The 26561-nt window shown below is 39.6% G+C and overlaps 1 protein-coding gene across 7 annotated transcripts in view; it reads right to left on the bottom strand.

Annotated features, from left to right (window-relative positions):
* BMPER (BMP binding endothelial regulator) overlaps window positions 1-26561 on the bottom strand; it is a 347002-nt gene that overhangs the window by 183939 nt on the left and 136502 nt on the right. For all 7 annotated transcript variants that reach the window (XM_045062867.1, XM_045062866.1, XM_013061473.2 and 4 more), the window contains one exon: window positions 2504-2586. In XM_045062867.1, the coding sequence (XP_044918802.1) occupies window positions 2504-2586 (83 nt within the window). The remainder of the gene's footprint in view (window positions 1-2503; window positions 2587-26561) is intronic.

The raw sequence follows: 26561 nt of genomic DNA, 5'->3' as shown, positions 1-26561 counted from the left end.
TTCACCATCGAAACTCTTTTGGTAGGAGGATTTAAGAAAGAAGCTAGAATTCAACTCAAATGGAAAGAAACCAGGTAGTCTGACTAGCTGTTACCTGTCTGGTACCTAGCCCTGCCCAGTGTATGCAGTCTCTATCAGAACCATCTTCAGTGATGTTTACCATCACCCTAGGAGACCCACGCATCACAGGAGATGAGACTGAGAGGTCCAGAGAGATGAAGAAACAAGTTATGTGAGTGACAGAGCCCATATTTTGTACTCACTACACTGCACTCTCTCTTCTGATACTGATCTTGTGCCCTGAGAAGGGAAGAGCTTAATGAGTTTGTAGCAGTGCTGTTCTGTAGAGGATGTCTTACACGAGGCCTTCCCCGACAGGTACCAGTAAGTGGCTATTTCCCACACTGGCAGAGGAGGTCTCACTCCCTAAAGAAGGAAGAACAGAAGCAGGAGTGGGAAGGTGTTAGAGGAGCAGAGGAACAGCTTTTATAACTATCTTAGAGGTTTGCTTGTATGACTACTGAATGGAATGATATTTCTAAACTAGCTAGGAGGGCTCAGGCAAAGTTTCTTTGTTTGTTGTTTTGGTTTGGTTTTTTGTTTTGTTTTTTAATTTTTATTTATTTTTAAATTTCCTTTCAATGTTCCAGAATTCATTGTTTATGCAAAGTTTTTTTAAAAGAAGGAGAACGAAAAGGCAAAGTTCATCTTTGGTAGGCAGCACCCCCTCTCTGGGCTCTGCTCTGCAGTCAGCACTTCCTGACTCCCAGGGCTGTTGGTCCTCGGGACCGCTTCCAGTAATAATGGGATACTCCTGCATCATTCTCTATGGGCCTGATGAGTGGCTGGTGACCAAAGATGATAGGCGATAGGAGTTTCAGTATCAACACTTGAAAATGGCCTCATGTGTTATTCAGTCAACAAAATATTTCCTCCCGGAGAGTAGTTTTCATTTAATTCAAACAAAGTCTTCATCTGAAAGTATGGCCCATGCAATTTGAGGATCTTCAAGAGGTCTGGCTGTTGCATAAAAATGTTCTACTACACTCCAAAAGGCAACTCCAGCAGGGTTGTCTTGCTTAAAAGACAGGGTAAGCAGGGCTTTCAGAGTGCCCCTATCAGACTGGAAATTTCACTGGTCAAGAAGCAGGGTGTGGGTGGGATGGTACCAATTTTAGAATGAATGTGGACTTTTGATATTACTAAAATCCACTGCTCTCAACTCTTTGTCCCATGAAGCTGGTTGAATCTATAACCCAGAGCAAAAATTCCACAAATATTTATTGATTCACTTAATTATTTATATCTGTTCTCTCTACTGCTTATTTTCACAAATAACTTAGATTTACTACACAAGTGAACTGCACATTTAGCCAAATAAATAACCGATGATCTTTTGAGTAAGTGTGCCCCACTGTGAGTATATAACAGTGTGGCTGCATGAAAGTCAGACTTTGGTAAACTAAATGTCAGCTTACTTGAGATAAGACCCAAAAGAAATATGCATTATTATATTAATCTTTCTTTCCCCTGTATTTTTTTTTTAAGATTGTGTTTATTTATTTGAGAGACAGAGCATGAGCTGGGGAGCGTGAGGGGATGGAAGGCAAAGGAAGTGGGACCAGCTCACTCCCCTGCTGAGCAGGGAGCCTGATGCAGGGCTCAATCCTAAGACCCTGAGATCATGACCTGAGCTGCAGGTAGACACTTAACTGACTGAGCCGCCTGGACACCCCTTTCTTTCCCATTTAAATGTGAGAGCATATCCTGGAACAGTAAAATGGGGTTAGAGGTAAAATGATTTAACAGAATCTTCTCTATGGAGAGCTTTTAAATTATGTCAAGATTAGATGAGCATTTTTTAACTGAGTATTTCTTTAGAGGTAAGAAAAGGAGTTTGAACATTTAGATTCCTCATTTTTCCTTTCGTTTATCTTGCTCTGTTAAAGCCCTGTAACAACTAGAGTCTCACAGAATCGGCGCCCTTTGCAGGATGCAGCAAGCACCAGCCACAATGGGGTCCTCAGGAACTGAACTGGTGGTTCTCAAATTTGTCAGGTTGAAATCATTGAGGTTACAGTGTACTAATTGCTTTGATTTAAATAAGCTTACAGATTGGCTCCAGTTCAAAATGTTTCTAAATCAAAGAAGGAAAACATATATCCTCTGACAATACCTCTTTCTGCTAACAGGAATTCATGTTTTGCTCAAAGCTGACTCACAGGAAGACATGAATTTTCCCCAAGGACATATATATCTTCCCAGAGTTTTTCCAGGCACAATTCAACAATGGTGAACAATTCCACTGCATGTTTCTAGAAGTGAGTGCTATATAGTATCTATTCTGTACCTGTATCTATTCTTGTTAAGGTCACAATAAATATGTATAAGGATACAGTAATACTGTAACAGTTATACAGATGTTGTTGTTGTTGTTGTTTTTAATTTATTTTTGTTTTGACTTCACCAATTCCTTTTCAGTGGAGAGGAAAATAGACTTTACCTGGCACTGACGTAGAGCACAGGGTTCTGTAGGACTCTGCCATCTGAAAGAGCTGTTATAGGTATTTCCTTCATAGGTGCAACCTAAACAGGAAACACAAAAGCAGGAAAAAAGACCAAGAATGAATGTGTGCTTCTTTTATCTTTGGAGCAAAAGAAGTTAGGTCTTCAAGGCCAGACTGGCGATAGTAGGAACCATGATATTCCTTGGCTATTTTCTCCAAAACACAACTAAGCCTTCTAAATATCCACTTGGTTTTCCCTTACATTAATTCTTTGTCTACTGAGAAGATTAATCTCCCAGACAATGTTTTCAAATGGAAAAGCATGGATTGATGAACTCTCCTGGCCAAAACGCATGACCTTGCGACTTTATTTATGCCTAGTGAAGTAGGAGGAGGACCAGGGCTAAAATCACCACTGTGCAAGGGGATTTTTCATAAGACTTTCATAAGAACAGAAAACTGAAGGTTAAGAGGGGACTTTAAAATATGACAGGAAATAAAAGCAGAAAATTAAAAAAGGAAATGATTGCAAAATTCTATACCACTTAAGACCCTTGACAATCTACTATCTTCACCAATGAAACCTTCCAAGTCTTGCCTCCCAGTTTGAGAGCTATGATTTCACATTTCACTTTGCTTTTACTCTTAGATAGTGAACTGGATTAAGAAAATCTGAAACTATAAATGTATGGATTATTAATTCACCAGCCAAAACGGAAGTCATGCTCATTCATTAGCAAAAAAACGAAGTAAGTCAAAGGCCAGAGATCCTCAAAAACAAGGAAACAAGCCAGTTAGCTTAAGTCCCTGTAGAAAGAGCCAAAGAAATAATGGTGCAAGGATCACAGCCTAGATCTTCATGAGCTCATCCAAATACCACCCTCCATCCGTGTGTTACACTTTCAGGGAAGGTGCACCTGGCTATGCCCTTCATCACTACATATGAGAGTCTACCAGGCAAAGGGATTTACAAGGCACAGTCTGACTGCTTAGCCCAAGGAGTACAGAAGCAAAAACACACACATAAGATAATGCAGAAATAAAAGGGCCTGCCTCTCTGTACCCATGACTGACTTCTGGCAAGCCAATCAACCACAATCCACATCAGTTTTTCTTGTCTGAGATAGAACCCTCGCCCCCTTCCCTGAATTCTTTTAGATATTGGTGTGTTAATAAAATACCCTCTCAATACACACAAACAGAATAATAAAGGACTGAAGAGAATTTCAAGATACATTTTCATAAACTTAGAACCATGATCTGAATTCCCAGAGAATTATGAATGATTGTAAAGAGCACAGGAATACTCTTCTCTCTGGTTCCTACAAATCAAATTACTGAAGTACACAGCTGATTGGAAACATATTAGGGAAATGCTTTCACTATGTATTTTTTAATTTCCTTTGCATGAAGTGTTATAGTGATAAAATGTTCAACCACAGAACCCTTAGCACACTTACGCCAAACCAAAAATGAATACAGTAAATTTTCAACAATGAAAACCAATATAAAACAATTTGGGCTAGCATAAATCTTACTGAACAAACACACTTACAATAGATGTGCCATGTGCATGTCTGATCCACTAACACAGACTCACTTGGATAATAAATAACTTGTTCCGAGAGATGGAGGCGGGGAAATCAGAGCACCAAATCCAATTCATGTTAAGTCCAAGTAAATATGAAACGCCTGCCAAGTCTACCAGTGGAGTTTCCAAATACGTTATATATTTTCATCCTCTGGATTTAAGGGGGGAAAAAAAACTGAAAGAAAGGGTGATTTTCTGCAGCTAATAGAGCAAGCAAAGATCTTGCCTTTTTTACTTTGGAGGAGAAAGTACAGTACAGAACCCATATAGACCAAGCAGGAATGGCAGTGCCAGGTCACGTGTGAAGTGTTCCCAGGAGTAAGACAGGCTTCTCTGGATTATTCCACTCAATATGGGAAAAAACGTATTCGAACAAGTGGTCCACAGTGCAGAGAACTGCTATGCTTTCTCCCTCACATAAGGGTCAGTCTGAAGGCTGGCTCCTCCAGCTTAATTTAACATACAAAGACCAAGGTCCAACTGTGCAGTGCTCATCCCTTAACAGCCCTTGTTCACTTATCAGTCTACCACACCTGAGTCCATGTAACAGATTTCCCAAAATGTTGAATGAGTCTGAAAGAGAGAATAGACTCGAAAACATCTCTATTAATCCCTTTAGCTACAATCCACATCTCTTCCTTTTTCTACCTACCCTCACCAACATCAGCTAGTACAGGGCCCCAGTATACCAAATATTCTAATAGATTCATACCTAAGAGGATTCTTGGGGTTAAAATAATTTTGGGGTGGGGCTAAAATAATTTTTAAATGGACATTTTCACTGCTCTTTGTGTTTCTAAGATGAACATGTTATTTGACATGAGACACTAACATGAGCTATGTGAAGACTTACATATGCGTACCATCCAAGAGAACCTCGTATTTACTCCAGAATTCCCTCTTACTCTCCTTGCCACCAACTTTATGCTGCTAATAAAGCAGACAGGCAGTATCTTGCCCCTCTCTTTATTGAAACCCCAGAGGAGGAATATACGAAGTAACTCTCTTATTGGCCAGGGTAGAAAGAGAAGCAAAAAAAATATTTCCATCATACCTCAAGGTGGTGCTTCTCAAACTACCTCTAGTGAATGACCAGTTTGTTTTATTTTTCTTCTTCCAATTCAATGTGGACTGCTATCTTCATAAAGCATAATAAAAGTGAATTACTAAAAATTTCAGTTTAAAAGACTAAGACAAAATACATGCTCAATTTTTTGTTTTATGTGTAACAGGCATGAAATGACTCTGTCAAATTATAATTACCATTTCTAATTGTTTACTCTCTATGTCTGTACTTATCTCAATGTAGACCAGCAATGTAGTCTACAGACCACTGATGACCTGGAAAACACAATTTGGGTTACACTGTACTGGGGGGTGTCGTACATGGCAGGGGAAACAACCCAAAAAAACAATCAAAACATTTCAGCCTTAGAGCTAGAAGCAAACTTAAAGATAATATACTTAATCTCCTTCACTTCACAGATGAGAAAATTTGCACAGAAAGATTAAAGTGGCTTGGTCAGAGTTAGAAAGCATTAGGTGTGAAACAATAGTAAAATCCATGTCCTGCATGAAATCCACACTTTTACACCCAGTTTTAGAAGGTGGTATTATTTGGGCACTTTCTAGCACATAATGTCCTTTGCACTGAGAAATTTGTGATCCAGATTAAAATTAAATGACAGCATATTCAGGAACTAAATAAAAGAGTGGGTACATAGGGTAAGCAGAGGAATGGTCAAGCAACCAGCAAAGTAGCTCTTCCTTTTTTTTTTTTCTTTCTTTAATTTAAACTTTTTTTAAGATTTATTTGTTTCTTGGGACGCCTGGGTGGCTCAGTTGGTTGGACGACTGCCTTCGGCTCAGGTCATGATCCTGGAGTCCGGGGATAGAGTCCCGCATCGGGCTCCCAGCTCCACGGGGAGTCTGCTTCTCTCTCTGACCTTCTCCTCGTTCATGCTCTCTCTCACTGTCTCTCTCTCAAGTAAATAAATAAAATCTTTAAAAAAAATTATTTATTTCTTTATTTCTTTAAAAGAGTAAGAGTGAGAGAGCACAAAGCAGGGAGTGTATAGGGAGCAGCAGGAGCAGCAGAGGGAAAGGGAAAAGCGGACTCCCGCTAAGCAGGGAGCCTGAAGCAGGACTGTATCCCAAGACTCCAGGACCATGACCTGAGCTGAAGGCAACACTTACCGAATGAGTCACCCAGGTGCCCCTCCTTTTTCTTTAAAAATTTGTAAATAAACTTCTGACAAGAGAATTCATAAATATTCATTAGTTTTCTTCTGGTGATAAAAGCTTCTCAGACTCCACAGGCTTCAATAAAACTATCCATACTGCAGCAGGAGGATGTAGCCATTTTCTGATAAAAACCACTACGATATATATTGCAAATCCACAGTTCTCGATCCAGGGCAATTTTGCTTTCTCCCCATCCCCCATCCCAGAGACTTTAATAATATTAGAAGATATTTCCAGTTGTCACAACTGGGGAGATAAGGGTGTTACAAGCATCTAGTGGGTAGAGCCCAGGGACACTGCTAAACATTCTACAAGGCATGACAGAGGATCAACCAACTCAAAACATCATTCATGCCAACACTGAGAAGCCGTGATCAAAACCATCATATCCCCAAATAGCTCTTCTCTATAAAACTAAAATAATACAAATACAAGCCTAAACTAGCTATACTTCACTTATGTATGTATTTTTTGGGTTTTTATATGTTAAATATTTTCAGGGTGGAAAGGAATTTCAGAGCTTTTTTTTTTTTTTTTTTTTTTTTTTTTTTTTTTTTTTGGTAAATATACACACTCTTGTAGAGAAGCCTGGCCTAGTCAACTAACTAGTCAACTCAGAAAACACATGGTAATGGTAACAGGAAGTACACAAATAAACTGAATCCACAATTAAGCAATAAAACTCATTTTTCCTATTAGTTATGACCTTTTTCAGCAGCCACATTATCCCAAGGGAGAAAGAATACCACACATTTTCATCATTCTGTTGTTAAAATAGCTGTTAAAAATCATCAGGACCATAAAAATTGGCACTGGCCTTCTAATAAGCCTTAACTCTCACCCTAAAAGGCTTAACCTCATCTGTCAGGTTACCATTAGCCTGAAAGCAGAGAACTGGATCTCACCATTACCAATAAAATCCCCTATCCAGCAGGCACCTCACAACAGAACCCCAGCTTACCTTCCCAGCCCTTTCCTTTCATTCCTGGAACTCCATCTAGGTCCCTGGGATTATCCACCTTCCCTGACCATAACAAACCTAAAGGCATCTTAAAGCAGGTTCAAGGTCTTCAACCTGGGTTATCGGGCTTTTGCCTCCATCATCCCACTGAAATGTCACTCTCTCTGGCTACAACTGCCTACTACATACCTAATCCAAAGGATATTCAGTCTTTACTTTACAGGACTTCTCTGTGGCTGGCTGACCACACTTCCCTTCTATCCCTCACCCTTCCTACCCCACAACCCACATACCTTCTAGATGTTCTCTTTCAATTACCTGTCCATTCTCTACTCCAACCTCAACTAAGGTGCTGGTGGTTTTCCACCTGAACTACTACAATAGGCCCATTGACTGCTCCTCTTGGCTGGGATGGGGGCATTTTTCAAGTATCCTCCTGTTCCACAACCAGTGTGTGCTCTTTCAAATCTGGGTCTTAATCTCATTCACAGAATCTCATTCACGTGCTTGCACTCAATGATTCATGGTTCACAGCCTGGTTGAGGTGTAGACTGACACCTATCCCCAACCTTTCTTCTCTAAACCAACTGGATCAGAGCATCTGGAAGGTGGAAGTGGGGGAGGATTTAAAACCACTGACCTTTACTATAAAATTCAAAGTTCTTAACATCTATAGATCTCTCAGGCCCAGCCTTGACTCACTTTTCATTCTCTTATCTGCTATCCCCAAACTCCCCACACTGCAGTCATGCTGCACTTAGAACCCCCCATGTATATCCAAAAGATCTCACCCTATGATTTTGCAAATGCTGCTCCCTTCTTGAAAAACCCAGATCTCATCCATTCACTCCATCTCTATCATTCCATCAATGACAATTAGGTCACCCAGCCTCTCCTTTGCTTGGCCAACTCCTCCTTCACGACTCAACTCAAGGTCATGGCCTCTGGGTAGCCTTCCTGGAAACTTCCCCACTCAGGATATGCGCCTGTGTTCTTTCTTCATGTGTATGTGGACTTTGAAATGTCCCTGCCCAGGTCCCTTACAGCACTTTGTGTGTGGAAGGTACTTAAGAAATGTCCAATTTCACTAAGAATACATAGTACGTACTAACAGACAGCTATTTCTGTAAACCACAGGAAAAGAATTTTGAAAAGATGGCATTCCCTGGACCTCCTGTCTCCTCCTCTTGGCAGGTGGACCAATTCAATTCACTATTCCACTTCCAGAAAAAGCAAAGCTTTTCCAGAGCAACTTAGATGTCAAAGTATGTCTCTGTGAACACTGACTAACCCTACCATCCCCCCACGGACTAGACAGGCTAGGATGGAACATAATGAAAGGAAGTCCTTGAGCATCTGGTACCTACTGAACCTTAAAAGGGAGAAGCATGTCAAGACTTTTCAGCTCCCCCCCCTCCCCGAGGCTGTGCAAGCCTCATCTTCAGTTAATTTTCAGGAGGGTGCTTTTACTTTCCAAAATCCATTTTGGTCCCCCAAATTTGTTTTCTTTTTGTCTTTTGTTGGGGGGAGGGTTAGAATGCCAACTGTCATACTTACTTAAATTAAAGAGAAGTTGGGGTCTTTGAAGTCAGTTCATGCCACATGGTAGAGGGAAGCAGAGCAGACAGCGCTGCCATTCTTTGCTGCTTCCAGGCCACCTGATAGGGTAGCCCCAGCCTTTAGACTTGGTCAATAAGCCCCAAATTACCCCAGTCCAATACAATTTTTTAATGAAGCACTTTTCAGACACTGTTTTCCAGAAACATATGGAAGTATAATCAAGAGGGATAAACATAAAATCTGACTAGCCATTCTCAGGCTTATATCGTGTCCTTAGGAGTTCATTTAAAACAGGCTTTTATTACTCTCCAAGGCTGTACCTACCTTGAATCCTGCAGGCAATTCTGCTTATTTTTGGCTAATGGGAATTTTATAGTCAAACCATTTCCTCAATCCCAAGAGAAAGAATCAACCCCATGAACTGAGTTCTTAAAAAGTAATGTGTGCCCCCCACAACATTCTTTTTCATGGCTTTTTTGTGTTCCAATTAGAAAATTATATATGTGATTGAAATGAAATAATCACCAATAGAAAAAGAAATGGTAGAAAGCAATTTTACTTAGTTTTTGATGGCTTTATGAATAAAATCCCAAATATGCAGAAATATTGGATGAGGACAGATGATTTGCAAATTCAACTCCCTCCACCAGTATAAAGGAACACAAAATCTCCAGGTGCCTTATTTGGACTTCTAATCTATGTGTTTATTGGAGATGTCAAGTGAGGAAATTGTAGCTTATAGAGCCAGTCTCGTAAGTTCGTAAGATTTTAGTATATACAATATCTGGCATTGATATTAAGGTAATAAAACAGATTCTATGAGCCACAAATAAATTGGGCTTCTATGCAATAAAATATGTTTTTGAACTTTTAGTGTAATTAACACAATAAAGGAAATATGCAATGCATTAAGGGAGAAAAGTGCTTGCAACGACTTTTTTAATAGGAGCCACATCACCTATCACTCCTGCATTTGATCTGTTCTTACCATAAATTCTTTTTTTTATTTAAATTCAATTAGCCAACATATAGTACATCATTAGTTTCAGATGTGGAGTTCAATAATTAATCCATCAGTTGAGTATAACGCCCAGTGCTCATCATATCTCGTACCCTCCTCAATGCTGATCACCCAATTACACCATACCCTCACCCACCTCCCCTCAAGCAACCCTCAGTTTGTTTCCTATAGTTAAGTCTCTCATGTTTTTTCTCCCTCTCTGATGACTTCCCATTCAGTTTTTCTTCCCTTCCCCTATGATCCCATGTGCTGTTTCTTATATTCCACATATGAGTGAAACTATAGGATAATTGTCTTTCTCTGATTGACTTATTTCACTCAGCATAATACCTTCCAGTTCTATCCATGTCAATGCAAATAGTAAGTATTCATCCTGTCTGGTGGCTGAATAATATTCCATTGCCTAAATATCTCATATCTTTTTTATCCATTCATCTATCCACAGGCATATCAGCTCTTTCCACAGTTTGGCTATTGTAGACATTGCTGCTATAAACAATAGGGTGCAGATGCCCCTTCAGATCACTGCATTTGTATCTCTGGGGTTGATACCTAATAGTTCAATTACAGAATGGGAGAAGATATTTGCAAATGACATACTATAAACTCTTCTGAACATGGGAGTGCTTCTCTCTCTCAGTAGAATTGGTCTGCCATGGCTGGCCAGCCCTTCTATCCTCAGCACCCCATTGTTAAACAACCAACACCCACAGTTCCTCATCAGACAAAGGAGAAAGAATTGACGGGAGCTCATATGGAGTAAATATGGAAAAAAAAAAAAAAAAGAGCAAAAACTTCCTGTCAAGTTTTCAGACTGGTTTTCTAATGTGGGCAGGCAAAATGTCACTAGAGGTCATTTCCAAAGGTGGGATCCAAAAAACATTTTCAGAAATATTAATAAAGAATCGTCCAACAAGAGAAAAGGAACGAAGAGAAAAAATACAAATCATTGCATAATTATTACAGGTGAGGCACTGTCCTTGGAGTTTTCACATGTGATTTCATTTTATCCTCACAGAAAGAATTCTAGGACAGAAAGTTTTACCCTTAGTTTTTTAAATAAGAACTCAAGAAAAGCTGAGTTACTTTGTCCAGGTCATACAGCCATTCCTTTCATCTTGCTCAAAGATCCATGGTCCATTCATTATTTGGTTCCCGCCAGGCGCACAGAGGAAGCTTAGAATATGGCAGCTTCCAGAGCAAAAATGATATCTGGAGAACACAACATGCTCCCTTTCGGTGATACTTTAAAATCATGCTCCAGTGATGTCTAAAACTAATATTATAAAGTAAAATAAATGCAGGTTTTGAGGCCAAAGAGGCAAGACCTGATTTTGTGGGTCTATGTTTAAACTCTGTTCCAAAGGTCTTTACCTTGGGCTACCAACCATGTCATGCTTGAGGCTTATTGAAGCAACAAATAATAAGACATAATAAAGAATCAAAAGCTCAAACTCAAACATCTAAGGTTGGATTCATGCAATTTTCAAAACAAGAACATGTTGCAGTTTGGGGCACACGGCAGCAACCTAAGAAAATAAGATTTATTTGAAGACAGCCAAACACCAACAATATCACAGGATAAATTATGGTGGCCACAAAGAGTCGTGAATGGAGCCCTCAGTTTCCCCACAGTAATTTCAAGGACATCAGTGAAAATCACTGACTAACATGAAGAAAAATGAGCTATATACAACACACATATGAAATGCCATCTTGTGATTAATGAATTGCATTGCACTATTTTTACACTTTGGGAAGCATATTACACAGATGTAACCTTTATGGTTGATTAAATAGGATGTTTAGGGCTTATTGTAGAAAAATTGTCAGAAATAATCTACCACCCGCATTTTTCTTTTACCTTTTATTTTGAAATAATTATGGATTCACAGGAAGATACAAAAAAAAATCTTTTCCATGCACCTTTCAGCCAACCTCCCCTAGTGTTAATATCTTTCATAGCTATAATATAATATCAAAACCAGGAATGGACATTGATGCAGTCCACAGAACCTACTCAGACTTTACTGGCTTTACACGTGCTCTTGTGTGTCTGGGTGTGTGTGTCTCTATGCAGTTTCACCACATGTGCATCTTTGTGTAACCAACAAACATTCAAAACAGTATTATCACAACAAAGCCCTCTCAGGCTATTCATTTATTAGTATACTCACTCCACTTTTTAGTAACCTCCATCCCAAGCCTGGACAACTGCTAATCAGCTCTCCATCTATATAATTTTGTTACTCAAGAATGTTATATAAACGGAATCACAGTATGCAGCCTTTTGAGATTGGCTCTTTTCTTTCAGGATAATTGCTTTGACATCCATCCAAGAAGGTCTTGCACAGATAAATAGCTTATTCCTTTCTATTGCCGAGTTTCATTCCACGGTATGGATACATCAGTTTGACCATTCACTGACTGAAGACCATGTGGGTTGCTTCCAGTTTTTGCCTATTATAAGTAAAGCTGCTGTGAACATTTGTGTACAGAGGTTTGAGGTCACACTGGTTTTCATTTTACTGGAATTACCCAAGAGAGCAATTGTTAGGTTATAGGGTAAGTATGTATTTAGTTCTAAAAACCATTATACTCATGTTCAGAGTAGCTGAATCATTGATATTTTTACCAGCAATATGTGAGAGATTTTCCACATATTCACCAGCATTTGGTGTTAATCATGCTATTTTTTTCTTTAGCCATTTTGATAGGTGAGTTGTAATATCTCGCTGTGGTTTTGATTTGCATTTTCCTAACGGCTAAAGATGTTAAGTAACTTTTCATGAGTTTTCTTGCCATCTGTGTATGCAATATTGTGAAATACCTCCTCATATCTCTTTCCCATTTTCTAGCAAGATTTTTTTGTTCTCTTCACAAGGCCTTCCCCAAATCAAAAATGTTTACTGAAGTTCGTTAATTTTTCCATTTTGTGGACAGTGTTTTGGTATCAAATCTAAAAAACTCTTTGCCTAACCCTAGGTCCCACAGATTTTCTCCTATATGCTTTTTGTACATGTTTTATAGTTCTGTGTTTCACATTTAAGTTCATGATCAATTTTCAATTAATTTTTATATAACATATGAATTTTAAATCATGTTCATTTTTTTTGCCTGTGCATGTCTAATTCTTCCCACACCAGATGTTGAAAGGGTCAGTCTTCTTCCATTGAATTGCCTTGGCACCTTTGTCAAAGTCAGTTGTGTATTTTGTGTGAGTCTATTTCTGCTTTCCATTCTGCTCTACTGACGTATATGTCTACCCCTCTGCTGTTACCACATTGTCTTTATTACTGCAGCTATATTGTAAGTCTTGAAAAATGGGTAGACTGATTTTTCCCCTTTTACTCTTGTCTTTCAAAATTGTTTTGGTTATTCTAGGTCTTTTGCTTTTTTATATAAATTTTGGAATAAGCTTGTCTATGTCTACAAAATACCCCTGTGGGGCATGCCCCTTTTTATACCATTAAAAAAAAATGTTTATATGGGAAAAACCAGGCTTGATGCACACATTACCTGGGAGCCTCTCCTCTGCAGGATGAAGCCTGCCTGTGTTTGCCAATTACACTTTTAGCAAGTATTTGTCAAAGAGCAGTCCAAGGACTAAGGGCATCCCTTGGGGGTTGGGGGTGGGAAGCCATAAAAATGCAGATTCTCACAGCCCATCTTTTTCTTCTTATCTGCTACCTCCTTTACCTAAGCTCTTTTCTAGAAGGTTTGAGCTGAGCCTCATTTGCGTGGGAGGATTTTAGGACTATGTGGCCAGCAGAAAAGACGTCTGATTAAACAGCCCAAACACATTTGTAGAGTCGTCTGGGAGACTGTGTGTGGCTCCCCTCTGATCTCCTGCCACGGAAACTGAGGGAGGTCTTCGTTACATTTGAAACATGGGTAGATAAGGGCATTAAAAAAGAAAAATTCAGCCTCTAAAAACAGGACAAAACTGAAAAAGACCTTCACCTATGGGCAGAAGCTGTAGAAGAGACTGCCAGATATCTGACAAGAAAAGCAGTCACCGACAGGCATGATCATACTTGAAGAGGGCTGAGGAGAAATCGCCACCAACAGAGAAACCCGCACCTCATCCAACATGGAGTTCATGGAGAGGTGCTGAAGGGGAGCTCTGGACTATCAATCGTCTGCACTTCCTAAACCCTAAAACCATGGATTTCTGGGTTTCAGCCTGTCAACAAAGGCTTATCTTTTAAAATGTGTTTCTTTTGTTAGTGTTAAAAAGAAGAAAAACATTGAACACGTACCATGTAGTCCGTGGTGCACTGCTAATGTTTAATAATCAACTCTACAAAAGGGAAAAGCCTGATTTTGTAGGGTGTTCCAGTTTCCAAGGTGTAAATCCTCCCACCACAGTCAATTTTGAACTACCATGATGTTCCTGAGCAAAGAGTTGGGAAAACAAGCACTGTACATAGAACTATGTATTTTAACATTGGAGGCAATTGGATCTGTGAAGTTTCTTCTCTTCCTAAGAGCAGACCAAGAATACGTGGTTAGAGTTTAGGGCATTTGATTGGCATCAGAGGTTAGGCTGTTTATTTTATATACCTAGATAAATAACTTAAGAACACCAACAGTCGCATCGTTTGAGTTTTGACTTTATATCTCACCCTCCTCCTAAGACTCCTCCTACACACAAACTCAGAATAACCAGAAGAACGTTAATTCCAGTGGTTTCCAAGCCTTTTGAACATTAGAACCACATCGGTGTTACTTAAGAATACAGATACTCAGTGGAAACAACCTAATCCACTGTTGGGTGAATGAATAACCAAAAGATGCTATCTACACACAACGAATTCTTATTTGGCCTCAGAAAAGAAAGGAATTATGATACATGCTACAACACAAATGAACCTTTAAGATACTATGCTAGGTGAAATAAGCCAGTTCCAAAAGGACAAATGTGGTATAATTCCACTTCTACAAGATACCCGGAAGAGGCAAATTCACAGAGACAGAGAGTAAAATAGAGGTTACTGGGGGCTTAGAATGGAGAATAGGGAGTTACTATTTAGTGGGATGAGTTTCAGCTTGGGATGATGCAGAAGTTCTTAAAATGGACAGTGGTGATGGTTGCACAACAATGCAAACACATTTAATGCCACCGAACTATACATTTTTAAATGGCAATTATGCTGTATATATTTTACCACAATTTAAAAAAAAAAAAAAAAAAAAGAATACAGATGTCTGGGCCTCACTCACTGGAAATTACAATTCACTTGGTCTGGAGTGGGACTCCAGAATCTGAATATCTCACATCAGCCCTGGCAATGCTGAGGCGCATCTAGGTTCAGGACCTCTGTGTTTTACAGAAGACAAAATGAAGATCCAGAAAGAGGTGGACTGGCGAAGGTCAAGTAACGAGTGACAGTGCTGGGAACTGATTCTGCATCTAATTCCAAGTCTAGTCCAGTTTCACTTCATTCTTCAAATGACTGAGAATTTCTATGCTTATCCTCTAATCCACAGGCCTCAGAGCACAGAATTTCCTTGTCTGGATGCCTGAACATATTACCCTGGCTTTTGTATTTAGCTCCTCAATGTGGCTTTCCCTCTGGAGGTTTCAAGCTGTCACCCTTGCATTCGTGGCCTCATCGAGGTGGCCATACCACAGTCCCCAGAACCCAAAACGTCAAAAACTCCAAGTGCATTTTTAAATCTGACCCCTCTGCCTGCCCCAGGTATGGCTCAGAGAATGCCCAGACATTCTCAGGTAGTCAGAGGGCTGCTTCGTGTGGTAAGCCTCAGCTGGTCAATGCCCAAGCATGTCTGCAGATAAACATCTTGAGCCCTTTAACCAGCGAGCTACTAGAAACGTAATTAGCTGGCTCCAGTGTAAATAAGCTCATCTGAGTGAAGGATGCACTCAAGTTCATGGACATACCAATGTACTTTGTTCACCATTATCATCAGTACTGCTAAATGTCAGCCTCCCCAGCAGACAGATTTCTAAAACAAATACACAATAGCTCTCAAGATGAGACTCCTCTCAAAAAGAAAGCCTAGAACATTGATCTTAAAAGGAAAAAAAAAAAAAAGTGCCAGTTTTTTTCTGAAGATAAAGAGAGTAGTCACCGATCAAAGCCCAAGAAGAATGGTTATAATTGTAGCATGATTATCATTTTTAAAATAAGACATAGATGCATGTACATCCATGCATCATCATAAATAAATACATGTCACAAATACAGACATATTGTCAATTTTGCAATTGCCAAACTCAAGCAGGAAATCAAAGAGAACCTAGACAGGTATTGGGGGCTTCTGTGTCAAATCATTTCTTTCCTATAGTTTCAAATGATGCACCCCAACTTTCCACTCAGAACCCCTCGATTTTTTTTTCTTGGTCGGATAGCTTCCATGAAACAATGCCATTAGAAGCCTCAGAGGAGAGCAGAGTGTTTTGATTCCAAGACATTTTCAGATTATAAACATCACTATGATTTCATTCCTATAGTGAAACATAGGACAGCAAGAGGGAGAAAATCATCTTCAAGTGCAGAGAGGTTTTACTCTTCATGGCAGGCAAGTTACAAGCAGTCACAGAATAGTTTTAAGAGCAGCTACAGAAAACTCGAAGCTAAATTAGAGGTGTGTTCTATATGCTGTGATAAAAGGAAACAGAAAATCATATCAAATTGACGGTGACTAGGAAATCTGAAGTCATCGTTGCATAATATTATTGGGTAACTTTGCACAAGACAAGGAAAGAGCTACCAAAAATTACACTGAGGTTATCACCAAGTCTGTTAACACTGAAACACACTAGAGTCAGTACCACATTAAAATACACAGAGATTTGGTGATTTTAAGGATTTTTTTTTTTAATCTTTATGGATTTCAGTGAAGAAACAGTAAAGTAACGGGAATCTAGGGCTAATTTATAAACATCCATCCATTCTTCGTTCCTGTTTATACATTGTTATTCTCTCCCTTGAATTCTTACTCAACTCTGTTTAAAGCCATGCAGAATCCCCAAAGGACTTACGATGTGTTGAGATGCATATGACTCAATAGTAACACACTGAATGTGCAGCTGACTTTATGAGTCCTAACTAGGGAAGGCTGAAATTTGGCCCAAATTTTCCTGTCTTCCTCCAACTTTCCTTTTTCCAACATTTAATGAGTAGGCCACCACTGTGTGCCAGGTAGAGATCACAGATGAGACTACTATAGACGCTGCCCTCACAAAGCCTCGAGTTTAGTGGCTGTTACAGAAAATCAAAATGTTCAAACACATTTGTGCCTCCTCTTAAGAAGGAGGGATACTTAATTTTATTAAAAGTGGCTGTGGAGTTAAGGAAGTGATTCGTCGGTTCTCAGGTGAGAACTGAAGAAAAGGTACAGGTTAACTAGATGACATCAGATGGAAAAGCAGCCCATGCAGAGAAAACAGCATGTGCAAAAGCCTATGGCAGGAGGCGGTCGGTCATAGAACACGGGGAAATGATAAAAGGTCTTCTCTCTGGAGAAGTCCAGAATAAGAGAAGGATAGAGGACAGGCAGGAGCAGGATTCTGCAGGGCTTGGTGGACACCAGACCAGAGGAAGAGAACAGCCAAGAGTCAGCATTTGTTAGCATAACAGTATGCAGTGTGATCTGTAGGCTATCTTCTAGCTCTAAGCACCATTCTCCATAGATTTGTCTATTTGTTATGCATCTCAGAACGATTCTGAGTATGAGTGGTAGAATTCTAAGATGGACCCCCAGATTTCTACCCCCTAATATATCCACCTTGTGTAATCTCCGGGCTTTGACTGTAGGCAAGACCTGTGAATGTGATGAATGGCACTCCTGTGATTAGAGTATCTCGCCTAGCAAAGATAAAGAGAGTTTGCAGGTGTAATTAACATTCTTTTTTTTTTTTTTTAAGATTTTATTTATTTATTTGACCGACAGGGATAACAAGTAGGCAGAGAGGCAGGCAGAGAGAGAGGAAGGGAAGCAGGCTCCCTGCGGAGCAGAAAGCCCAATGCCAGGCTGGATCCCAGGACTCTGGAATCACAACCCGAGCCGAAGGCAGAGGATTTAACCCACTGAGCCACCCAGGCGCCCCTGTAATTAACATTCTTAATCAGTTTGACTTTGAGTTATTAAAAAAGGAGATTAACCTGAGTGGGCATGATCTACTATATGGGCCCTTTAAAATGATCTACTATATGGGCCCTGCTGATCCTGAAGAAGCAAGCCATTCTATAGCTGCAAGGAACTAAATTCTACTAATAACAACATGAGCTTCAAAGATGATCTTGAGCCTCAGAGGAGACCCAGCCCTGGCTGGTCCTGAATGGAGACTTATGAGACCCAACTAAGATGTGTTAGAAGCCTAACCCATGGAAACTTTAAGGTAATAAATAAGTGTTATTTTAGGCCACTACATTTGTCATTACTTGTTATTTCCCAATAGAAACTTCACAGACTATGCATCAGTAGCTGAATGGTGAGAACACCTGTGTTCTAATACAGCTATCAGGCCCATACCTGATTGAAGCACTTTGCATATGATACAAAAGGGAGACCAGGGCCACCAGCGCCTCCAACTTGAAAACATGCTCAACTTGCCCACTTTAGAAAAGTGAAAACTGGGGTGCCTGGGTGGCTCAGTCATTGAGCATCTGCCTTTGGCTCAGGTCATGACCCCAGAATCCTGGGATCAAGCCCTGCATCAGGCCCCCTGCTCAGCAGGAAGCCTGCTTCTCCCTCTCCCACTCCCCCTGCTTATGTTCTCTCTCTCACTGTGTCTCTCTCTCTGTCAAATAAATAAATAAAATCTTTAACAACAACAACAAAAAAAAAAATTGAAAACTGATCCACCCAAGCCCACAATAAGCCTTGGAAATCTAACCTTCTAACTTAAAGGCAACCACAAACTCTTCATTTAAACTGCTTTCCAAAAATCTTACAGAATTTTAAAAACAAAGACCCTGAATAAATGGGCTGGGACAAGTCTGACAAGGAAAGTCGATCTCTGTTTTACGTTTTAACAACTAAAACAGATTTTTGTAAAGTATGATTTTAATGTTAACAAGATATTTTTAAACAAATAGGATCATTTTTATTTAAATGCCAAAAGAGCCTGGTTTATATTATGGGAAACCAATCTATGTAATATAACATTTTATACATATTTTTCAGTTAGAGAAAAAGAGGGGAGGAAATAAAGCCCTCTAGTTCTTTGTCTTGTTATTTTTTTTCTTGTCTTTAAAAACCTATAAACAACCCCCCCACTCAAATTTCTGGGGCTGAGTAGATAAAATTAGTTACACTGTATAAGTTAAAAGATATATGCAGGCATTCCATCAATCTAATAATTTCATCAAGAAACATTCCAGAAATTCTCCTAAGCTCAAAATCATGGTAAAAATAACAGTGGCCTTGGAATTGAGTAGCTGAATGGTGAAATGTTTTCTAAGGCAATGCAGTTTCTTGGGATGTTTTAAATGATATGTTAGGGTTTCAGCATTACAACTGCTAGAAGTAAAGCTAATGGATACTTTCATTTGTTTGAAAATGAAACACGCATATACACACGGTATGCAGAGGCTGGCTCTGGAAGGTTAATGGTTATCTCCAGGAAAGGGGACCAGCTGGTCAGAGTGAAGAGGGGGAGAAAGCCTTACTGCGACCACAGATGCTTTGTGTAGTTTTAATTGTATGAATCCATTCTCTATTAAACATATTTTAGGGCACCTGGGTGGCTCAGTGGGTTAAGCCTCTGCCTTCAGCTCAGGTCATGATCTCAGGGTTCTGGAATCGACTCCTGCATCGGGCTCTTTGCCCCGCAGGGAGCCTGCTTCCTCCTCTCTCTCTCTCTCTCTCTGCCTGCCTCTCTGCCTACTGGTGATCTCTGTCAAATAAATAAATAAAATCTAAAAAAAAAAAAATTTAGGAAAGCAGGTATATACATACAAAAGACTAAAGCTCATCTAAATTGTCTCACGGGGGCACTGCTGCCATATAAACAGTCATGAATACTAAGGAGAAAAAAAAAGTTAGGGGTTCCAAAACAAATGTCAGTTAGTAAGAAAAGCCACCGCCTCCTAAGCCACATGTTGTTTCTAATCGCCTCTACAAAACTCAGCCCACATATTTCCTCTGAAATTGCAGGCCCACCCAGGCTATAAAAGCCCGTGAAGGGAGAAGGGGTATGGCAAAGGCAAAGAAGAAAACGGAGGTCAGCGTGGCCCTCTCTCCTTCATTTCTGGAGCCCTACTGATTCTCCAGGTCTCTCCTCCCTTCTTACCTCACAGGCAATGTAATACCAGGAATAAAAGCAGTGGGAGTCTAAGTCCCCTCCCCCACCTCTCAGCAACTGTGGGATCTTCAACAACATCACTTCATATCCTTAAACATCAGTTTCCCAATCTGTTACATCAGAATAACAATAACCACTCCCTCAGGGCTAAATATAAAAAAAAAAAAAGCTATAAAAACCTAAAGATTCGGATTTGTCATTCCTTCCAAAATCTTCTCTAACTATAGTTCACAATATAATTTAAATGAATATTAGAGCATTACCCCGGGGACAGCTCATTCCTTTTTTGCAATGTGAAAACTGTGGCAAATTGCATCTGGGTAAAGCACATATAAATCATTACCACAGAATCTGGTCATGTCTAAAAAAAGGAAAACAAAGGTTGAGCAAAGAGCCACTCTTGTTTGGGCGACAATCAATTTACCCTTAGGAGGGCCAAAAGAACTTTGGTTAAAAGAAAACAACCCAATGTTTATAGCAGCAATGGCCACGGTCGCCAAACTGGAAAGAACCAAGATGCCCTTCAACGGACGAATGGATAAGGAAGATGTGGTCCATATACACTATGGAGTATTATGCCTCCATCAGAAAGGATGAATACCCAACTTTTGTATCAACATGGACGGGACTGGAAGAGATTATGCTGAGTGAAATAAGTCAAGCAGAGACAGTCAATTATCATATGGTTTCACTTATTTGTGGAGCATAACAAAAAGCATGGAGGACATGGGGAGTTAGAGAGAAGGGGGTTGGGGTAAATTGGAAGGGGAGGTGAATCATGAGAGACTATGGACTCTGAAAAACAATCTGAGGGGTTTGAAGTGGCGGAGGGGGGGTGGGAGGTTGGGGTACCAGGTGGTGGGTATTATAGAGGGCATGGAGCACTGGGTGTGGTGAAAAAATAATGATACTGTTATGCTGAAAATAAATAAATGAAAAAAAAAAAAAAGAAAGAAAGAAAACAACCAGATTCGCACAGGGCTAACAGCCTTTCCATCTTAAAATGGTTTTTTTGGTGTTTGGATTTTTTTTTTTTTAAGATTTTATTTATTTATTTGGCAGAGAGAGATCACAAGTAGGCGGAGAGAGAGGCAGTAAGAGAGGAAGGGAAGCAGGTTCCCTGCCTAGCAAGAGAGCCCAATGTGGGGCTCGATCCCAGGACCCTGGGATGATGACCTGAGCCGAAGGCAGAGGCTTTAACCTACTGAGCCACCCAGGTGCCCCTCCATCTTAAAATGTTTAAACAATAGGACAATTTACTCTGTCAACATAGGGAGGGTGACCATTTTTAAATAAGTTTTTTTTTTTAATTTAAAGATTCCTATTATTCATTCCTATTATATGGTAAGTGATTGCCTCCCTCTAAACATCCCCAAAGCAGTATTATAAAAGACATGATCACCTTCCAGGTCCCTCTCCAAACAACACCAAAAGAAGCCCTCATTCTTGACCTTGAACTATACAAAGGTAGCCTATAGTTAATAATGTTCACTCTTTTACCATTATTCATAGCTCCCTTTTACTTTGGTCAGTAATCAGTCTATATAAACAAGCCCAATCCCCTTAAAATTCTCCATGCATGCTGTGCACTCCAAACTTTATTTATCAGAGCCCAGGATGGTTGGCCTGATTTTAGAAATTAGTATGCAAATATTTATGTTTTGCCTCTTTCATTTCATGAGACATCATAGGATATTTTTTAAATCAAATATAAAAGTTAAACTATTAAAAAAGAAAATGCAACCCATGGGATCACGACCCATAGAAAAATAAGATAAAGCACAGAGAAATCAAAGACAAAAGAAGATTGTGGAAAATAAATTCCACTTGACAATGAAAGACTATTCTCTTATATCTTTCATCAAAGTAATGCAGACAATTAATGTTTCATGTTCTATATGAAGAGGATGGAATTTGACCCATAAATGTTGAAAACACACCTTATTCATTTATGATCCACTAATAACAAACATATATTCAGATAACAAATACATTATTGTTCATGAAAGAACCCCAAGTTAAATGGTGAGTCTAAGTCCAAGCAAATACAGAAAAGCTGCCCAAACTGTGTTTGTCTCTTAATGATCTCATCTGTTTTCATCAAACAATTTTGAGTTTTTTCAAATTAAATTAATCTTTGCCCTCTTGTTAGGCTTTTTGGATGAAATTTATAATTCCTCTAGCATAATATAATCTCAGAAGTACACTGAAATACTTGCTTGAGAAGAACTAGTTATAATTTACTTACTTTTCTGTTTTAAGGAATATTTTGATTTCATAGGAGTTAAAAACAATTTGGTAAGCAGTGCCATCCCATAAATACCTGGCATGTAGGTCAGTAAATACTTGTTGAATGAATGAATGAAACATGGACACAAACGCACACATGGATACACACACACACAACCTTTCTAAGAATTCTTCTGAAAATATGAATTGTTATATTTCTATCTCAAAGAAGATCTATCCTACAACTTCCTTTCAATATTAACATCTTTTTCAGAGGAAAATAAGTTGAAGTCATGATAGGATTCTTTTTATTATTATTATTAACATATAATGTATTATTTGTTTCAGGGCATGATAGGATTCTATTACATTTTTATCTGATCCCTTCTCTCTTCCTGGAACAATAAACAAATCAACAAAAGCTTACTCCGGATTTGTCTTAATTCAGTAGGTCTAAAGGACAGCCCAGAAACTGGCATTTTATCAAGTTCCCTAAATGATGACGAGTGGCTGATAATATCTAAGAACTATTTCACGTCTTTGTGCATACCATGACCTTCACCTGGGAGGTTTCCCTTGAACAGCCCGCTTGCTTCGGATGTGATTAACTCCTTGTTCATCCAAGTGAGCTGCCCTTTCTGGAAAGCCTTCCCTGGAACACTCTGCAGTCCCTTGCACACAAGTGGTCCACCTCCCCTTAGGTCTGGCATAGCTTCCCTCAAGAACTTCCACAGGGGATGCTATTCCTCTGCCCCTCAGTAGAGCAAGCTTCTTGAGGGTATGGACACTCTCTGGCTGAGCCGTGGGTCACTAACACCTTGACAAATGAATGATTTAACTTCCCTGGGCCCTTAGCTACTTCATATGTAAAATGAGAAAGATCAAAATTACCTCACCACTGTGAGTACCAAGTGGTGAGTGTAAATCAACCGACCCAGTATCCTGCATTTCAGAAAAACAAGTCCTTTCAGGACTACTATTCTGAAGGTAATAATGAGGCTAAGGTCTGAAAACCAATCTTCAATTCCATACACACAAGGTGTCAAGGACACTAACTGAAAGGCAAAGCCCATGGCTTTTACAAGCCTTGGAGTCAGAGGTCTTGGGAGATACAAGCAGGTTCCACTTTTAATCACACCAGAAGGTGATCTATGTATAAAAGATTGTGTTTTCCTACAGGAACAATGTCCATCATCAGAAATGTGTGCTCCTCATCAGCAGCCTAGGCTCAAACAAAGAAGGAATAACTTGGAAGGACCCTTAAAGAATGGGCATGGTCATAGATCCAATAAATATAAACATCTGTAATTATTTAAAGGAATGAAATTAGGCCCACATAATCATAAATAAGCTATGAACACTAACTACAGAAGTGGCCAAATATATGACAGCACACATAGAATAAAATATGGGCATAAACATAGACATTCCATAATATGGGATTTTTATGTGGCCCAAACTTCGTTAAGAGACAGTCCAAGAAAGAATGAGCCTATAATATGCCTTCTCTTCTCCATACTTTCCACATATTAGAAGTATCAAAACAAACAATAAGTGATAATCTCGGAGTACTTTCAAATGGTTCAAATGCAGAGTATGTTGATGATTAGGATGACAAAGATACCAATAATGGCATTTCTCATCGAAAGATCAGTCTCAGAAATACGAGACAAGGAAAACATTTCCCCCTTTCTTTATCCAGCCTTTATTCTAAATTTAGTCAACTTCCAAACTGCAGTTTGGCAGCTTTGGGCCAAATTCTGTGAAAAATAGTATCATTTGAGTTTTAACATGTTGACTACTATCAGTGCTTTCTAGAATACACTGAAAAGCACGAAAGCAACTGATAGCCCTCAGCTAGGTTCTTCACACTTGCTACCATTTCTCATTGAACCACAGAAAGAGGACGGAAAATGTACCCTGTACTAGGACGTAAGTGGAGAACAGGGAAGAACTGGGATACGAGTATCCATGTGTCAGTCTAAAATGAGGAATCAGCGGGAGTGACAGGGCAGGATTTTAAGGTGAAGCCAGCCAACATGTCTAAATGTTGCCAGGTGTAACACTAGCTCTCCCTTCTCTCGTCCATCACCTTTCAGGAAGAAAGGACCTAAAAACTATGAGGAGAATAGGAATGGAAACTAGTCTTGAGTTTTTTTGGAGCCCTCCAAATAATGTCCTTTTCAACTGAGCATTTGTACGCCTCCCCCATGGCACATCAATTTCCAGGTTTCTGTCCTTAAGAAACATACACATGTGTCTACAATAGTCATGGCAAGCTGGTTCCTTTCTTAGCAAATAACTGAAAAGCTAAACATCTCTCAGTGGGGAGACGTTACATAAATTACTCTACATGAATGCTATGGAATCCATACAAGGGTTAAAAAGCATGAACTGGGGGTGCCTGGGTGGCTCAGGGGGTTAAAGCTCTCCTCTCTCTCTCTGCCTGACTCTCTGCCTGTTTGTGATCTCTGTCTGTCAAATAAATAAATTAAAAAAAAAAAAAAAAAAGCTTTTCAAGGGAAAGTTCTTATGTCTTACTATGGTTGAAAAAAAAAAATTTTAAGATTTTATTTATTTACTTGAGAGAGAGAGAGTGAGTGGGAGAGAGAGCATGAGAGGGGAGAGGGTCAGAGGGAGAAGCAGACTCCATGCTGAGCACACAGCCCTATGTGGGACTTGATCCTGGGACTCCAGGATCATGACCTGAGTCGAAGGCGTTGCTTACCCAACCGGGCCATCCAGGCACCCTTGTTGAAATATTCTTAAAAAACTATAAGGGGCGCCTGGGTGGCTCAGTGGGTTATAAGCCGCTGCCTTCGGCTCAGGTCATGATCTCAGGGTCCTGGGATCGAGTCCCGCATCGGGCTCTCTGCTCAGCGGGGAGCCTGCTTCCTTCTCTCTCTCTCTGCCTGCCTCTCAGTGTACTTGTAATTTCTCTCTGTTAAATAAATAAATAAAATCTTTAAAAAAAAAAAAACTATAAAAGATGATGTAACATTTAATTCCATTTATGTAAAAATAAGCCACACATATGAAATTACGTATATATGTATATGCATATATGTATGACTTTTTTCCCTCTTGTTTAAATTTTTTGGTATGAAAATATATTAATGTAACAGGTATCAAACTGAAGTTAAAATTATATAATTATGCTAGAAAAGGAAAGAGGAAGAGAGAAAAGTCCCAACGAGTGATGGGAGGTGGGTTAGCAATTCTGGGGGATTGAGCTCTCTCCCATTTATTACACAACTGAATAACTGGGAACAAGTTTTGATAAATATTCACCAACCTTAAACATTCGAGTTGTATTTTTTTGGCCATAATCTATTTTACTTTATCTCTTACACCGTCATTGTAGTAATATACAATTTCCAAATAAGAGGAGTACATAGAGTCAGAGAAACATGATGGCCTCACAGCTACAAAGTGCAAAGAGTTTTTAAAATCATCTCAAAGATGTGTTTATCAGAGTAGCTATCAACCAACAGCCTGTAAGTATGTGGTTCTCATTCCCTCCACAAAAAGGTCCACCCTGTCTTCCTGTCCTTTCTTCATCTGGTAGCAGTGATTCTCAAGCCTTAACCCCCATGAGAGGGCCAATAGAGAGCTGGAAATGTAGACCCAGGGACCCAGGCCCAGGGCTTCTGATACAACAGGCCTGCAAGCCTGCTGGTGATGCCACACTGTATGCCCCATCTCCATCATTTTCTAGCTCTGTGACCTTGGGAAAGTCACTAAACCCCTCGGTGCTACCATGTTTTCATTTGCAAAATGGCGTTATGGTAGCACCTACCTCCCTAAGCTGTGGAGACTTCATGCCTTGCTCTGAGTAAGGATTGCCTGTAGCAGGTGCTGCTATTTTGATGAAGAGGATGGTGCTCTCAGTTTATTATTATTATGATTATTATTAGGGGGTAAGGCTCAGGAATCTACATCTAACAAGTGATTCTGCAGTCCACTGCATTTTCAGAATTACTGCTTACACTCATGATTCCATCAGATAAGAGAAAGGACTGACAAAAAATAATACTCAAGGGAAAGTCAAAGCAGCGAGCCAGCTTTCACTACTGCTTCACCCAGTTAGCAATGCTGGATTTCACCTTCCTGCATGCCTCACTCTTCTAGAAGGGCTGTCTCTGCTGGGAGGCCTGGTAGATCTACAC

Source organism: Mustela putorius, unplaced genomic scaffold (assembly GCF_011764305.1).
Source record: "Mustela putorius furo isolate JIRA1106 unplaced genomic scaffold, ASM1176430v1.1 tig00003845_pilon_pilon_pilon, whole genome shotgun sequence".
In the NCBI taxonomy this organism is placed as follows: Eukaryota; Metazoa; Chordata; class Mammalia; order Carnivora; family Mustelidae; genus Mustela; species Mustela putorius.
This window is presented reverse-complemented; position numbering and strand designations above follow the sequence as displayed.